The sequence below is a fragment of the Maylandia zebra genome, linkage group LG15, assembly GCF_041146795.1.
Source record: "Maylandia zebra isolate NMK-2024a linkage group LG15, Mzebra_GT3a, whole genome shotgun sequence".
Classification (NCBI taxonomy): Eukaryota; Metazoa; Chordata; class Actinopteri; order Cichliformes; family Cichlidae; genus Maylandia; species Maylandia zebra.
In genome coordinates this window covers 810,001-827,053 of record NC_135181.1, presented here as the reverse complement: position 1 = coordinate 827,053, position 17,053 = coordinate 810,001, and the positions used below count along the sequence as shown (strand labels likewise).

Here is a 17,053-nt window from a genome sequence, read left to right as displayed (position 1 = left end):
ATTTTGTGATTGGTATTCTTTCTTTTTTCTGTAGATTCAACAAAAAACACAGCTAAGCTTGTTGTTTTTGCACTGAGGTAAGCTAACGCTGCACATGGAAGTTTAGCTAATATTTAGCATGTAACTTGCTTATATGGAAATTTTGGCAACATATCAGAAAATGACAAACACTGAAACAGTTGATGTGAAAAAAGTGTGAATCTTTCTTTTTTAATGTGACAATTGTGTTTTTCCTGAGGAGAAGTTTGTGAAAGGAAAAAAGGATAGCAGAAGGGATTTGTAATTTTTTTTTATTATGAAACAATAAAACCTTTTAAAGTTAAATTTAGGTCGTTAAAAAGGGAGAAACGTTTTAGCAGTTGTGGTTATTCGACTGAAACTTCTGTATTTACCGTGTTTTCCTCAGCTGACATTTCTGAATGTTTTGGCTCTTTAGGAATCACTTCTTGCCTTTCAGTCTGGTTCCTCTCATATATTAAACTTGCGCCAAAGCTAAACACCACAAAGATGAATATCAAATGCTTTATCTTGTTGACTGTCAGTGTATCCCTGGACTGCTGGCTTCTTGTTTAGAGAAAACAGGGCCATCGGGTGGACTGTCTGCCACATAAGGTGTAATCTAAAAAGTGAGCGGTAGTTTGGGTAAATGCCACCCTGGACGTTAGAGATTGAGATTGGAGTCTCTAAGCAATAAAGACAGACACGGATGCAACTAGGGTTTATTACTTTTAATCAATTCAGCTAGCTACAAAATGTCCACCACTTCACACACTGACAGGATACAGAGAGGGAGTCTTTAGTATTACATGCGTTGAGGACATCAATCTCACAGTTTAACCTATTGTGTCATTCAGGTTTAGGTAATTCATCACCTTACTCTAACTACTTGACATTTTGGCGATTTGGTGTGCATAGCTCTAAAGTACAGAAGCAACAAAAAAACCCATTTGTATGTATTTTTTTGTTTCAGAGTATAGTTGTAATTGTTATTTAATATTGTCATTATTCTTACCAATAACAAACCACACGGGGAGAATAAACTTACATATACGGTTTTCTTATAAAAGTAAGGTCTCTCAGAAATATGCGTCTTTGCTTTACATTGCAAACGTTTATTTTTTTCAGAGCATCCAAAACCTATGATACAGTACACAACCAGTCCTCAGCTTTCATCATATAATCAACATCTTCATCACTGAACTGCATAATCATTTAGAAAACAGGTCATTTTTTTGCAATACAACCCAAAGTCCTCAGTTGTTTCAACTTCATCTCACTTTTTTGATCCCTTTTGCATTATTGTACAACGAGATGGTCACAGTCGGTAAATATATCGAGACAGAAAGAGTGGCACTATTGCAAACTTGCAGGAGTATGGAACGATAAACTGTGTCCTAATACCGAGCATGCGTTTTGTCAATTTGCTACTGCCATGTTATCATTTTTTATATATATTTTTTCAGACAGGTTTTATTTATAAGACTAAAATCTACCATTTGTCATGCAGAGAACGCACAATTCACATCACTTGGAATGCAATGTCTAATACAGCTACAGAGAGTCTAGTTGCACATTGTCTAAACAGTAACTCAGTATGATTGCGTTGAAGGAAAATGGACCAAGGACTGCCTTTTGATTGTAAGTGCTCTTTGCCGTCCCGCCCAACTGTACCGCCGCTTAGTGACTCGTGTTTGCCATCGATCTTCTCCTGCTGTTTTTGTGACAACACCAAAATAAGGAGCATGACAGTAGCCTATATGTAATGACACAGTTTTACTAAGACGATACTGAGATACCGAAAAGGAAGAAAAAACAAACAGCTTGTACAGCATTCCTATTATATACTTGTCATCCAGAGAAGTGTACTCGTGTGTGTATATATATGTATATATATATGATATGTGAGATATATATATATATATATATATATATATATATATATATATATATATATATTTGACATAGAGAATAAAAACTTCACAGGTGAGCTAGAGATCCATCAAGTCAGCACTATATACAACCTTTGGAAAGAATGATATACGGAGTATAAGAAATCATCTTTTTACGAGGACAATCATTTTGAAAAAGCTCGACAGACGACACAGAACAACATTTACAATGGGCGGGGAGGTGATATGTGCATGTGTGCAAACCTAGAAGGTCAATACCATGATGAAAGCATGTCAGCGCCTATCGATGCGTGGCGCGGGACGCCGGGACGTTCACGCTCCGGACTCCGGGCGTTTAGCCACTGCCCAGCATCTTTGTGGCGCGCTGGTTGGCCTCATCGATCCTGGTCTTGTTGGAGTCGGCCTGTGAGAGAGGAAGAAGTAATGAGAGGGCTTTGTTGATTGATTCCACAGATCTGTATTTTGGTGTTTTATCTTTAGTACCCGGTTAGATAGATTTCATTGTACTTTTGGTGTGGTAGAGCTTTGAATTTAGAGATGGAGCTTTTTAAAAAGACTCTATTATACAAAGAGACCATTAAATATAGAAATGCTTAAGAAAATAAAAGGTAAGACAACTTTTCTTTGCTGTTTCTACATTTTATCTCTGACCTGATTTTAATGACTGTCATTCCTTTATGTCTTAGACTTAAGAGTTGCACAGTTCTGCGTCAAAGGCATTAAGTTATTTAAGTCTTAAGGTTGGACATTATTTTAAAACTTTCTAACCAATCACCAGCATTTCATCAACTGCAAATTTACGGGCATGTTCACAGCACTCTTGCACATCCGATGTTCTTACTGTTTCAGTTAAACCAAACCAGGAAACAGGGATGTAAGTGAATGTTGGAATATCCATGGAGAAAACCTTGCAGCCTATAAAAGACCCAACCTGGCTGAGCTTTGTGAACCTGAGCTGGTGTCGTATACAAACCAAGCTTTCCAAGCTTTTCCTTCGTGTCCACACTGGTTATATGTTATATTTGCAAGGAGGCAACTCACTAAATAAGCAAGATGACTCAACTCGGCGATTACATGAACCCGGTGCGCTTGAAGAAAAAGCTGAAAAGCTGTGCGTGTACCTTCTCCATGATCCTGTCGATCTGGCGGTTCTGGGTGTCGATCTCGTTGCCCATGTCCAGAGCCATGTGGCGCAGGTTGCCAATGATGCCACCCACCTGCTCCAGGTTCTCATCCATCTCGTTTTCCCGGGCATCGTCTGTTACCCTACCATACAAAAGGTCACATTTATCTCTGCAGTAACTAGTACAGCACACATTGCCACTGCTGTTGTCCATATTTCACCTCTGAACCTCCAAAGAGCAGAGACTGAACGCAGGATCCTGTTCACTGTGTTTCTTTATTAATATCACAATGTCACAGTGTTAAATATCCAGATATACAATTCCCAGTCTTTCAAATATATAGACACAGATTAAAAAAACTGAATGTGAAATATGATATAATCTAATATCCACATTAAAGTCTAAAGCCTGTGTTGTTCTCAAGAATATAGATTTGGATTATAGTTCTCCATCAGGTAATCTGATTACATATGAAGACAAGAAGACAAGAACCAGATAATGAATGTTTTTTTTCTGCTGCTCCTCGTCTTTATCTGACTTTCAGTCTATTTACAGCTGTTCATGTAGCTAATGTAGCTCGACCTTCAGTAGATGCTGATCTGTGGACTCGTGCTTTTTCTATTAGTCGATGGTATTCAAGTAGAAACGCCTTCATTTGCTCTTTCGTTGTTACATTAAGTATCACTAAAGTACTAAAAGTAGAGCTGATTTCAGTACCTGTTAGCAGTGATGGGAATAACGCGTTACTAACGGCGTTACTGTTTTCAGTAACGAGTAATCTAACTAATTACTGTTTCTATCGTTACAACGCCGTTACTGTTACTAACAAGAAAATGAGGTGCAGTCGCGTTACTATTTTTCAGCAAACAGACGGTTGAAGCTGTGTTCAGCTCACCGCACCTTCAGGTGCAGGAAGTAGCTGTAAGTAATCCGGGCGCTACAGCTTTAAGCAGCTGCGCGCTCCCGCTTCTGTAAATAGTTTGAAATGTGTGGTTGTTACAGTAAAAATATCACTTTTTCTACTCTGATTTTATGTTTTGTGTCTGATTTTAAATCAATTGTGTTAATGCAGTCTGTCAAAATGAAAACATGACTGTAAATTCAGACACGTGAGGTTGTGCTGAAAAGAATGAGACCAAACAAGGCAGATAAACAGTTAAAGGTAAAATGTGGAGGGAACATCAGAAGGAGTTAAAAATGGCCGATTGTACCCTGGACCCCAGAGGATTAAACGTTTTTTTAAAGCAACGCAATAGTTACTTTTCAAGTAATCAGTTACTTTTAGAATCTGGTAACTCAGTTACTAACTCAGTTACTTTTTTGAAGAAGTAACTAGTAACTATATTTAATTACTTTTTCAAAGTAACTTGCCCAACACTGCCTGTGAGTACCTTTGTGGGTACATTTAAATACTGACTAAGGCCGACTCTACGTAAAAAGTGGAATAATTGATTATCCGTGTATGTGGTTACTGCCAGTGAGCTGAAGAAAGTTTAGGAAATTATGAAAAATACCAGGATATTTCAAACTTTCTGCTGTGACATCTGGATGGATCTGGCACAAACACCATGAAAGCATGGATTCATAGTTCAGGCTGGTGGTGATCTAGTGATGGGATTTTCTTTTGTACACTTGATTATTGACGAAATGTTGCAGCATTGTCGAGTATTATTGCTGATCATGTGTATCCCTTAGTATACCACGTCACAAAGCTCCAATCATTACAGTTCATTGTATTCAAATGATCTCCACAGGCACCACATCTCAATCTAACGAGCCTGTTCTCACTCCCGAGGCGCAACATCCCGACATTTTGTCACGTCCCACGGCGTTCCTGAGGAACGCGAATGGTGACCTTCCGCGTTCTTATGGTACGCGCCGGGTTATGGATTAAATCCAGTGGAATTACGATCTCGCGGTAATAGACGTTCCTGCCCTGTATTGCAGCCCTAAACCTAACCTTAACCAGCACTGCAATGACGTGAAATAGTGTTTTCCCAAAGTGATTTAAGTTCTCATATGTCCTCAGTTTTCCGATGTCATCATGTAGGAACGTGTTGGGTAGCCGAAAACGTAATATGTTGATGATTTGTCACCTAGCGTAAAATGTTACGCTTTGGGAGTGAGAACGTGTTGATCTAACAGAGCGCGGGAAATGCGGATCATGGGTCTGTAGCAGCAGTATGGATCCATATCAAAGTCACCCAGGAATGTTTCCAGCATGTTGTCAGTTCTATGCCATGAAGGATTAAAGCAGTTCTTTTAGGAAAAGTAAGAGAACAGCGCATCTAACAAAGTGGCTGGTGAGAGCGGACGGACATCTCAGTGCTACATAAAGGCTGGTCTGCTTTGCTAGACTAGTCGGGCTGCCGGTGAGGCCAAAAACGATGCCATGTGCACGTTTACCCTCATCTTGCCTCGAAATATTCCAGACAAGATGAATGTGCCCCGTAAAATCGCACACATCCAAGCATTCCTCCTACCTGCGGATGAAGCCTCCGCTGATGGCCATCTGTTCGCGTTCGTCCACCACGCGGGCGGGCTGGCTGGCCACCACCCCGTCCTGGTTATTCCCCCAGGCCTTGCTGGCTCCGCTCTTCATCCTGGCCACCGGAAGTGACGAAGAGGAAGTTACTCAACAGTTTGAAAAAAGCGACTCGCCATTTACCTCAACCAGGCAGGCTTCCAATTAGTCAAACCTAACAAAGAGAGCCTTGGATTTGAGGTACTGCAGCAGCACATATGTAAATATATTAGCATGTAGCTGACACACAGTGTTAATCGGTTTCATGCAACCAGCACATAAATATATGGTGGGACTAGACTAAAGTCGAGCAAAGCATAGCAGGCATGGACTGGCTGGTAGACTGGGTTTGGTAGGTACAGGCTCATTCTGTTGTAACACAGTACTTATGTGTGCGATGTTATATTGCAGGTATATAACATACTGTTCAGAATCAGGCAAGCCCTGTACGCTGTGCCATTTCGTGTCTTAACATAGCTGCAATTTGAACTGTGTTGTAGCCTGATTCCTTCTCTCTGTCCTAAACCGTCATACTTCTGTGTTATTGCAACAGTAAAGCACATCCCACTCCCACAGTGTGACAGAAAACAGAGAAGAGACAGAGCTTGTGGCAGACACACAACACAGAGTGTACAGGACTGTCACATTGTTGGGAGGGACGACGATCAATGCGGAGAACAAACTGCGAAACAAGAAGAAGGAGAACAAAACAAAACAAGAAACTGGAGGGAGTCAGCAGAGAAGAGCGCCTCGTTTACCTGTTCCTGAACCATCGGCATCACCCACCCCAACCCCCACACCTGTCTGTCTTTATATGTCACAGAATCCTGGTCATGTTGAGGTGGTGAGGCGGGGGAGTGGGGTAATGGTTGTGACTCAGCTTATCTCTCAACGAAAGTCACATCTGCTTGCGTCTGTACAGCTGTGCTAACACAATCGCAGCTCGGCTGCTCGGCCTATCAAAGCTCACTCTGTCACATTCAGCATCTGTTTTGGCTCCACACAGCAGCTAGATGGAGTGGAAGGTAACAGTTGTCTCTTTAGTTAGAGCTCTGTCGATGCTGTCTGTGTACATATGTCAACATTTTCCTGCCCATTCAGTAGCATCCTGACACTTCTTTGCTTGTATCACAGTTGCTGAGCTTTTATAACCTTGGAGTGCTGTGTGGATGTATTCTAGCTGTATCGGGATGGCAATGGCTCAGCCGCCTCCTACACTGCTCTTATTAATAGAAATGGACTGAGGCAAGGCTTCGCTGAGCGCCCTGTCCCTGCTGACACACACCAATATGATTAACACATACGCTACCCTTGTCTACGTCCTTTATATTTCCATCTGTTTTCTTCTTTCTTTCTGCTGCGTTTTTTTTAATCTCATCTCCTTCTGTAAAACTTTAATTTGCAATTTACTTTCCTGCTGTCTCAGAAAGGATATACTGCACATTTCTAATCAGATCTGCTCTGATTGAGCAGAGATGATCTGATTAGATGGTATGAGTATTGCAGGACCCGCGGGAAGACTAAAGTCATTCTGCCTCATTCATTCATTGAGCGACCTGCAAGTCGAGCAATCCACCACCAGCTCCTGAGTGGCATTCAGACGGCCACAATATGAAGCCTTTAAGAGGGAAATCTGGGGTCTGCTAATTCTGAGAGACACGCTGAAGGGATTAGGAGGTACAGTGAGCAGCAGTGCTGAAAAACATGTATCTCTTTTAGCATCCTGCTATTTGTGCAGGCAGGTTGAGTCAATGTCCCAGCAGGCTGCCACTATCTGATATGGCTGACCTACATGTGAGCGAGTTCCCTGCAGGAAAGGGAGCTTAGCAAACATCAGTGTTTAGCAGCCAGAGTGGAATAAAGGCTAAATTAGCACAGCGCTCTGCAGGAGAGGTGGCGCTGCAGACAAACTGCAGCAGAAACAAGGGTCCTGCACACAGTGCTGTGGCATGATGCACCCATTTTATACATCGACCCTGACTACGTTCCTAAAAATATCTCAGTGCGCATGTGTCCTAGCCCAGTTTCTAGCTGCAAGCTACACCACAGATCACTCCTGTTTTTCTCCTTTGCTCTGAATGTGTCATTCTGTCATTTCTTTCCTATTTTCAGCGTGTTCGCTGCCATACTTTGAGCATCTGACAGTTTTGTTGTGCAGCATTCCTCTTTTATCTTCTCTTTGTTCTTTTCCATCGTTTGCCAAGCAGGGACTTCAGTTAACTTTATTTTCTTTGTATGTCTTTAAATTTGGTCCAACCCGTAAAGTTACGAAACGACAGCTCTGCTCACAAATGAACTCTGAACACGCGCCGATGTGAGTTTGGCACAAAACGATTGCTGTTCATCAGGATCACCATCAGTATCATTTTCAGTGTAAACATCAACATCATGATCGTAGCATCATCATGTGTAGCATTGCTTTATGAGTTACATCATCACGCATGCATGAGCATTCACAGGGTCATGCTCGCCAGTCTTTCCATGTCATTGGTGCTCGGTGGCTCATAGAAGGCAGTGGGGGAGGGGGTGTTCAACGGGAAACAGAAAGGTCTCATTGCCTGCAAACAGGTGAGGATCTACTGGATGTCAGAGCAGTGTGGTGGTGGTAGAGATCATGCAGATGAGGAGAAGTGTCAACCAGTCCTGGACCAGGCTGGCCAAAGGCATTTTGGGACCAAGATCGCTACATTTCCATCTGGAGTCAATACATTAGGATGATCTAAGTGCCAAGATGCTTCTGGAGCCCCAGCCCTGCTCTTTAAATCTAAGTACGTTTTATAATTGGGAAGGTCAACAGCTTCCCACCACCATGCATCAAAAATGAGAAAAAACCCTCTTCAGGAGGAATCGATACGACTGCTACAGGTGGGACTTCTACAGCGGCTACACCTGCATGTAGACGACTCCCATCACAGAGCTGTTTGGAGAAGTGGAAGCTTAGAGAATATGGCACTTGGTAGAAGAGAGGCACTTATTGATGAAGCATGGCCTTGGCTGGGTGGGGGAGAGTTGACTGGACGTTTAAAGCTCGGCTTTATGGAATTTGGGTCTCACCGGTAGGTTTGTATCAGCCTCATTTGACCGTACAAGGTATGTAAAAATCTGGGTGGTGAATCAATTTTAACTTTGGAAGAACTTTAGCAGCTTTTTGAGGTCAATTGTTCAGTGATGGTTCAGACCGTTGGACTATGAGATGCTCCCAGTTGGGGAGCTATAAATTCTGGGACACTATGTTTGCTATGCCCAAAGAAGGTCGTTGGACGTTTTCATCACTCATCCAGGGGACTCCTTCAGTCTCAGCTGACTGTTAGCAAATCCCTTCAGTAAACCATGTGGGAGTTGCTACTGAATCAGCAAATATTTAAATAAAAGAAGATAAAAAGTACTAACTGACCAACATGACTGGGCCTAACGAGTGTCACGTACTGTTACGGGAAATCACGTTATTGTTTTAGATGTTTGGGTTTTTTTAAAAATTGTCATATTGTGACTGGAAATGTTTAACCTTAAGTGGGCCGACTGAACAGGGACGATTTTGAAGTTAATCATTCCACATTGTGGGCCAGGCTCAGTGTTTATTAGGAGCTGGAGTAGAGCAGACTATTGGCTGATGGCCATTGTGATGTCACTTCTACCTCGGTTTTATTTCTTAGATACTTAATTTTAAATGGCAGGCAGGCAGGCAGGCAAGCAGCACCTACTTGTTACATGGACAGGAGCAAAGACCACAGAATTTCCCTAGATCGTTCAAATTCTTTTCTGCATCCTTCATGTCCTTATTGATTTGGTCCATTCCCTCCTCGATGCGCTCCAGTTGCTCTGATTAAACACAAGTCATTTATCCCCCACAGAACGAAGCAGAAGGAGAAGAGGAGAGAAAGAAAGAGAGGACAAAGGAGAGAAGACAACAACTTCAGACACTATGACGAAAGAAAGTCAAACAAAAACTTAAAAAGAAGAAAAAGGAAAAACTGGACGCCACCACATATGTAAAGAACCTTTGGGGCACATTATCAGTACCTACTTGTTACATGGACATATGAAAAGCCCACAGCATTTCCCTAAATCTTTTAAATTTTTCTCGGCTTCCTTCATGTCTTGGTTGATATGGTTCATGCCATCTTCGACACGATCGAGTTGCTCTGGTCAGGACAAAGGGATGACAGTAGTGGAATGAATTTCATTGACTGATTGACAGAAATATGAGTCATGATGAGCAGCAAGTGAAGCGTTTGTACTCTGGTGTGTATCTGAGTGTACAGTGCATCGCTTTGGTGGCTAAAATACAATTATGTGCACTTACAGATTTTTGGGGGACCAGAAAATGGTCCATGAGAGTCCCCAACAATCCAATAATGAAAGTAAATCTTCTCTCTTTGTTTTCTTGGTTCATTTGATTGAAAGTGTAAATGTTTCAGCAAAGATGTTAAAGGGAAACAAAGATTTCTGGGGGAAATCGGCGTTTCCTTTTTTTCAAATCAATAGATCAATCTCAAATCCGATCGAGCAGACTGTCAGCTCAGGATAAAGAGCTGCTCCGGGTCCTCCCACACAAAACCCAGGTTTTAGTACCAGTTTATACCCCGCAGCAGGAGAAACGGTTGTCAGTCAGCTTTAGAGGCGGCATTTTCTTAGTTTCCAGCTGCTCCCATCACTTCCAGTACCAGTTGCAGACGGCCATGAAGGCTTAGTGGGAGACATCCTGGTAACGCTATAATACAGCCCACGACCAAGGACGTAACTAAACAGATTTTCAATGTTTATTATTTGAAATTAAATGTAATGATATTTATTTAAATATTTTTATGATATATTTATAAAAGTTGTAAATATTGTAAAGTGACTTTGTGCATCTCAGGGTAACTCTGTGGGAGCAATACTTTGGCTGTATTATGGAGTAGATTCATCTTTTTAGCCTTTTCTGTTGATGTGCATGATGTTTGTTCTGTTATTCGTCTGTCTTTTTATTTTTCCATCAGACGTGTGCTCAGGACTGTTCACCGTTACCAAACTACAAAAAGGTAAATACAACCAAAATCTGGAGGCCCATGTGACCTGATAACGATGAAGCCAAGTCTAACTTTCTTTTTCAAAATCACAAACACAACTTAAAAAATTAGTGAAGAGAAAAAACATGTTTCCTTTGCTTTAACGTAGTAAGTTAAGGTGGAACCGCTCCATAAAAAATCCACATCCCAAACTGACTGACAACTACTTTACAAAGAAAATGTTTCCACCCAAATTATCAGGACATCACACAGAACCTAAAATGACTTATGCAGAATTTAACTTTACAGAATCGTTTTTGTCTCCTTTCCTATAAAAACCTTAAATTATGAGCAACGCAAAACGACTTTCTCCATACTTAAATTTACTTAGTGTTATTATTTCTTTGTTTTCTGCAGAAATCTGATGTATTGCCTCCTTATTCTTTGAGTATTATAGGTAATTGTAACTAAATTGTCATTTCAAATAAAATACATTGAAATCACATTTATTTGGTGACAGTCACAGGCTGTAAAATTCTACTGAAATATTTCCGTAGGAAAACGTGCGGATGGTCGTTACAGCTGAAGACCTTTTCAGTGCTGAATGGATTTTCTCTTCCTTTGGTTGTAAGCTGCCGGGAAGCTGCCCAGTTTTCCTTTCTCTGATTTAACGTGTAAAACTTGGGAGAATTTAAACATTTTTCAGCTACTGGATTATTTGCATGTTAGTGACAGCTGCAGCATGTGGCCCTTATGAGCTGTAGATGAAGCTGTGAGCATGAACAGCACACCTTTTGCTGCCGTTACGAGGGTCAACTGAAAACTGTGTGTGTGGCTTTAAAATGATTCAGTGTAACTGAAAGGACTCAGGTCTGTCTGGTCAGTGAGCATCGGGGCCGTCGTCGTGCTGGTGTGGTGGACGGCTGCTGGGTGAGTGAAGGGTGAGGCACGGTTAAATATGGAGTGGACTGAGAAACGACTTTACAGATTCTTTTCCCCAAATTTGTAAAATCCCTGGTTTACAGTCATTGATGGTCATAAAGGACGTCACATTGTGTTAGTGGTATTATAGAGAAGTGGGTCACTGAGTGTGTGGTGATCATTGAAGAATGATACAAAATAAAGATCAGCGATGGCTTCAAGTTCAAATTGAAATGATTTGCATCAGAGGTAAAGCACATCAGCCTATGAATGTTGACTTCAGCACCAAGTGCTGCAGAGGTGCAAATCTGGGGTCATAGGTCAGCTCGGGCTCCTGCGTCCAGTCAGCTGTTGCAAACGATCCTGCAGTTCTCGGGGCAGCAAGGCTAAATGGAGAGTTGGAGGAGGGAGAGCTTTCCTCTCCCCGAGTGATGCTGGTGCAGTCAGGCCTCTTACTGGGCTGCTCTGGTTTACGAGCTTTCCCAGAAACAGAAAACTGAGGGCGCTCAAGAGTCCAAATATCATTCACTTCACATTAGAAATGATATCTTTTAAGGTTACTGTGAGCCGACGTTCTCATTTATTGCATCTAATCAGGGATTGTACAAATCTGTAGGTGGGCTGATAGACAAGGGCTTGAATATTTTGTCATTACCAGCTAAATCGATCGTTTGGACTGTTAGTGGGCTGGAACGGCCAGGTTAGCTGTCCTCAGACCTGTTTGCCTTTATTGTGATATAAAGCAGTATAATAGGTCATATGGGTGTTTTTTAAATGTATTTATTTCTTGTAAACAGATCTGAGACCAGCCCGGAGGTTACACTGCCGGCAGCACCCACAGGGACAAGGCCGTCGGCCGACTCCTGACAATGAGTTGTTGAGCTGTAAGGTTTCATTCCTGCGGTTGCTGCCGTTAAATCTTCCTGACAGGATCTGTTATGGTTTTGGCACTCGTGACAATTCCTTTAACCGTCGTCCTCAGCTCAGAAAAACCATAAAACGCTGCTGGCAAAGTGAAAGCAGTTAGGCAAAGTAAAAAGAAAAATGTTAGCCAAAGAAAACAAATGTTAAAAGAAGCTGAAAGAAAGAAGGAAACCATGTTGAACCTTCACCAAAGAAAACATGCAACAAATCAAACAACTCAAAACCGATTCCTTTAAGGACAAAACGAATTAGTTTGGAAATACTCAAGTAAAACCAAGCAACTGCAAATGAAACACGTCGTTTAATTCTAAGTCTACGAGGTGAGGACTGGAGTGGAGCGCTGCTTGTATTTGAATGCAATCATATTATCACTGTGCCGATTCTGGTCGCATCTATATGTTGTGACCCTGCGCCATCGCCCCTCATGCACACTTACCTCCCTGCTCGTCCAGCATAACCAAAGTCCTGATGCCGGCATCTTTGCTCTATTCCCCGGAGACAGGAGGTGGAAAAGGAAGACAATCACAGGAAAACAGTGGTGAGCAGCTGCAGGAGCTCAGGAAGCAGTGAAGCTGAGAAACTCTGCGCTGCTCCTTTCTTTGCATCCTTTGAAGTTAAATTCTCCTAACATGGTTAAACACGCTGGCAGAGCACAATTACACCTGCAGCTAACACGAGCGCTCTGCTCGCCTTCGCCAAATTACGTTTTTATTACAGCAGGAGAGCGACACACACACACACTTTTAAAGGTACATTTTTGCAATTAATTCCCTGCAAATCTAAACTAAAACATCTACCACCTTCATCCAGCTGTGTTTTGTGCTTTTCTTTTATATTTTTTATGTGACTTTTTAGCCTTACAACCATTTTTTAAGAGACGTCACCTTTACCTGGTCACCACAAGAGTGAACTCCTCATTAAATAAAGGTTACAAATCTGTATTATATGAAAGTATGAACCATTCCTCATTTAACTTTACATGCATTAAGCACCATACATGCATGCTTTGGGACAGTTCCTTCACAGATAGTTTAAGGACCTTATTTATGACACCTGACACACCTGACACACCTGACACACCTGCCCAGTCTTCAGCTAGTCGGGGCAATAACAGCTTGAGCACAAATGAATGTGATTTAGAAGTCTAAGGGTATAATTTACTCATATCAGCAACTCAAAAAAAATCACAGACCTGCTGTTTTTTATATCGGTGCGATTAGCTTTAAATTGTGTGTTGGAAGTGTTAATCGCACACTTGATTTAAATATTCTCTGTATTTTTGCATCTTGAGAAAGGGTGAGTGGCTAAAATCTCTGAGTCATCACCTGTTACATGCAATTTTGTCACTGCGCTCTCTTTCTACCTTTTGTTTCAAAAAACCAGCTGGTGCTGGCACAGTGTATTAGTAACTGCTGGCCTAAGGCTTTAATTTAAACAGCAGAGAGAGAGAGAATAACACATCTGCTGCTGTGCTTTCTGTAAAGCAACAGAACAAATGCACATTGAGCTTGATCATCGGGATCATTGCTTCATCTTCTTGTTTTCCTGAACAAACAAATTGAATATTTTCCTTCCTATTACCTCTGTGCTGATGATATTGATCCGAAGATGCAAAGACATCTGTCTGTTAAACGTGGAATCAAGCTGAAGGAGATTAATGATGCTAGCATCGACAGCGGACGAGCGTTCTTCTTAAAATCGTGGTACAATGCGAGTTTTCTGCTCCTGACTGGAGCAGCTGAGCCTGCAATAGCATTCACAGTAATGCTTCTCGTCACTGATGGCGGGGCTGGCAAAGGAGTCTGAGAAGATGCAGCAGCGTTAGCTAACATACAACTGTGTGCTTCTTTAAAATGCAGCACTAAGATTTGGCAGCTGGCTCAGCCTGATCGGCATAAATACGATCACGGTGTGTCGCTGTGTACCACACGTGCTCGCCATGACAAACAGCCACCCCTCCTCCTCAGCAGTTTGGGAAGAGAGCCACACGGATGCTTGGGAGGCGAGAGGGGAGCAATAAGGAGCCTCTGCATGAGAAATCCCAAAGTATCTGAAATGTGTCCCTGGGGAAACCCAACAATAATCAACCATAATCCCAGACAGGCCTGAGGATGGTGCAGCTTTCTCCATCTAACCTGGCGGTGCAGGAGAGTATTATCCTACACCTCCACTGACGGACTGTTGATGACAGATCATTGTCCCAGGTTTACAGTTTATGTTTGCTTTTGTACCTGTGATGACATGAAATGTTCCCTATCTAATAATCCCGGCTTTTTCAAATGGCCTCACAGCAACGAGCACGCTACGCTAAGAGCACGCCGCTAAGAGCACGCCGCTAAGAGCCCGCCGCTAAAGCTCCGGAATCGAGTGAAAGTCAGCCTCATTTTTAGAAACAACTAATTTTGTATTTTTCAGACTGAACAGATCTTCTTACTGTCGTCCTGGACATTCAGTTTGTGGGGAAAACCGATAAACACAGAGTCGCGAGTGACATCACGAGAGCCGCTGAATGTTATCTATGTCAGCTGTTTGTGCTGCATCCTCCCCACCCTCCATCTCTCTGATCACGTGCATAAAGAAGCCGTCGCTCTGTTCAGCCCTCCTTCGGTCCCTCCCTGCCTGCAGTACATTTGTAGGGTGGAGCTGATGGTGAGAAATGTCGACTGATGATCAATATGACCTTGAGAGCTGCAGCGGGTAGCTTGTTAGCCACTCACCCCCCCAGATGCTCTCACTCCTTGTCTCTCCATGCCTCACCCGCCCTCCTTTCTTCCATCTGCGTCTGCTTGTTGCAGTCTCATTACATTGCAGTATTATCATCCCTGATGTCACTGATCTTCACGTTATGTGCTATTCACGCCATTACTCAGTTGCCTCATGGTCCGCCAAAGCTGGGCACACGCTCCACAACCGTTGGGCAAAGCATGAACGTGACAGGGACGTGCTGACATGTACATGTGGCTTTGTGTTGGACAGTTTACTGGATTTATTAAAAACGTGCTGCATTTTTCTGTGCACAGCAATCGTGTCGTGTCTAAATGACTAAGAAGGAATTGTTTCCACTTCCTCTTCTTACAGCTTTAAAACAAACAAACAAACAAACATGTTCAGTATTTTCATATGACGACTGTTTCTGTGGATACAGCTAAAATTAACTACGTATACATCACGTAACGTTACAGAAAATGCCACCAAGCCTAACTGACAGTCTCGCTTTTATCCACAGTTTCCTGCCATTTGGAGGCCGTCTTGGTAACGCTTCTGCTGATCACCAGCACAATCTGACGAGAGAGCGCTGACCAGGTCAGAGCCTGTCCCACAGATGACTGAACAAACACCAATCCAAGGCAGAAACAGTAGACTTACTTCTGTCTTTTGACTGGCTGTTTGGGGGCAAACCGACCACTAACGGTTCAGAATAGATCTGATAGAGCGCCATGTTTCCCTCTCATGTAAAGTCTGATTGTGTCCTTCCTGGCAGCGCTGATGAACGTGAACACTTGCTGAGTGTATGACAGCTGAACGCTGAGTTTGGACTTTCAGGTATCTGAGTCTCGCTCCATAAATCTGAGCTATTCTAACAGCTTTAGAGATCCTCACACAACAATGAGCTTCCTACTGTCCTCGCTCTTCTACTACTGATTCATCTCTGCTCCTCTGAGAGTTTCAGTGTTGGTACAGTGACATGCTTGCATGTAATCCTGGTGCCGCTGGTGTCGTCAGGTTAAAACCTTTAAGTTTGTAAAATGTAAAGGATCTCTGACAGAGGCGCAGTTATTAGAAAAGGACGTTTATCCTATGAGCTTGTGTGTTTGCACTTTGCATACACTCCTCCCTTCCCAGATTACTGAAAATGAAGGTTTTAGTAACAGTAACAACATTGCAACACAGGAGCAAAACGACATCATTGTAATATTCACACGACTAACCCTGAAGTCTCCTCTGCCCTGCTTATATCCGAGTGTCGGCACAGGAAATGATCTGTGCTGCAAAACAGCAGCTCGTCCTGCACACGTAACACCGCGAGACGCGATTCAGTATCATTTATTTTCGTTTGTTGTTGACACACATTTTTAAATATTATTGTTGGCTATAAATCAAACTCATACACCAACATTTAGAGGACTTTTCTTACCTCTTCGACCAGCTGCAGCATACGGCGAGTGCTCTCCAGTGACTGCGGACAAATAAAAGAAACAATTCAGATTCAAGAAGCTTGGAAAGTTTTGGTTTTCATGTTATGTGCAGTTTTTCATGTGATGGCCAATAACCTGAGCATCGCACCAGACCGGCCATGAAGCCAAGCTTACCTGCAGGACTGGCAGGTCAGCTGCTCTCACTGCCATCAGCCTTTGATTTTCCATTAATGCAAAAGTCTAAAAAGTCTGCCCACAGCTGCTGCACATCTGCAAGCCTCTTTGCAACCCACCACCACCTTCCATGCTTTTCCAGGCTTTGTCATATCTGCTGTCGTGGTAACTGCTCTGCTCTGCACCCTCTCACAGCCATGCTGCAGGTGGACACAACAGGTTCTGTTGACTGTTGTGTTCCTGTTAAATCTTATTTACACAACAACTCAATGTGGTTGTGCGCATTCGTTCGACTGAACATAAGCGAGTGTGTGTGAAACTAAATGGAGCCGATCAGAACAATCAGCAGCCG

At 42.6% G+C, this 17,053-nt stretch overlaps 1 protein-coding gene across 1 annotated transcript in view; it reads right to left on the bottom strand.

The window, feature by feature from the left end:
* Positions 1–713: 713 nt before the first annotated feature.
* The window catches only part of snap25a (synaptosome associated protein 25a), a 33,059-nt gene continuing 16,719 nt past the window's right edge, over positions 714–17,053 (bottom strand). Inside the window, exons 3-8 of the mRNA XM_004542306.5 lie at positions 16,527–16,568; positions 12,828–12,876; positions 9,260–9,377; positions 5,518–5,637; positions 3,032–3,176; positions 714–2,313 (exon numbers count right to left, since the gene is read on the bottom strand). Coding sequence (XP_004542363.1) covers positions 2,245–2,313; positions 3,032–3,176; positions 5,518–5,637; positions 9,260–9,377; positions 12,828–12,876; positions 16,527–16,568 — 543 coding nt within the window. The 3' untranslated portion in view covers positions 714–2,244. The remainder of the gene's footprint in view (positions 2,314–3,031; positions 3,177–5,517; positions 5,638–9,259; positions 9,378–12,827; positions 12,877–16,526; positions 16,569–17,053) is intronic.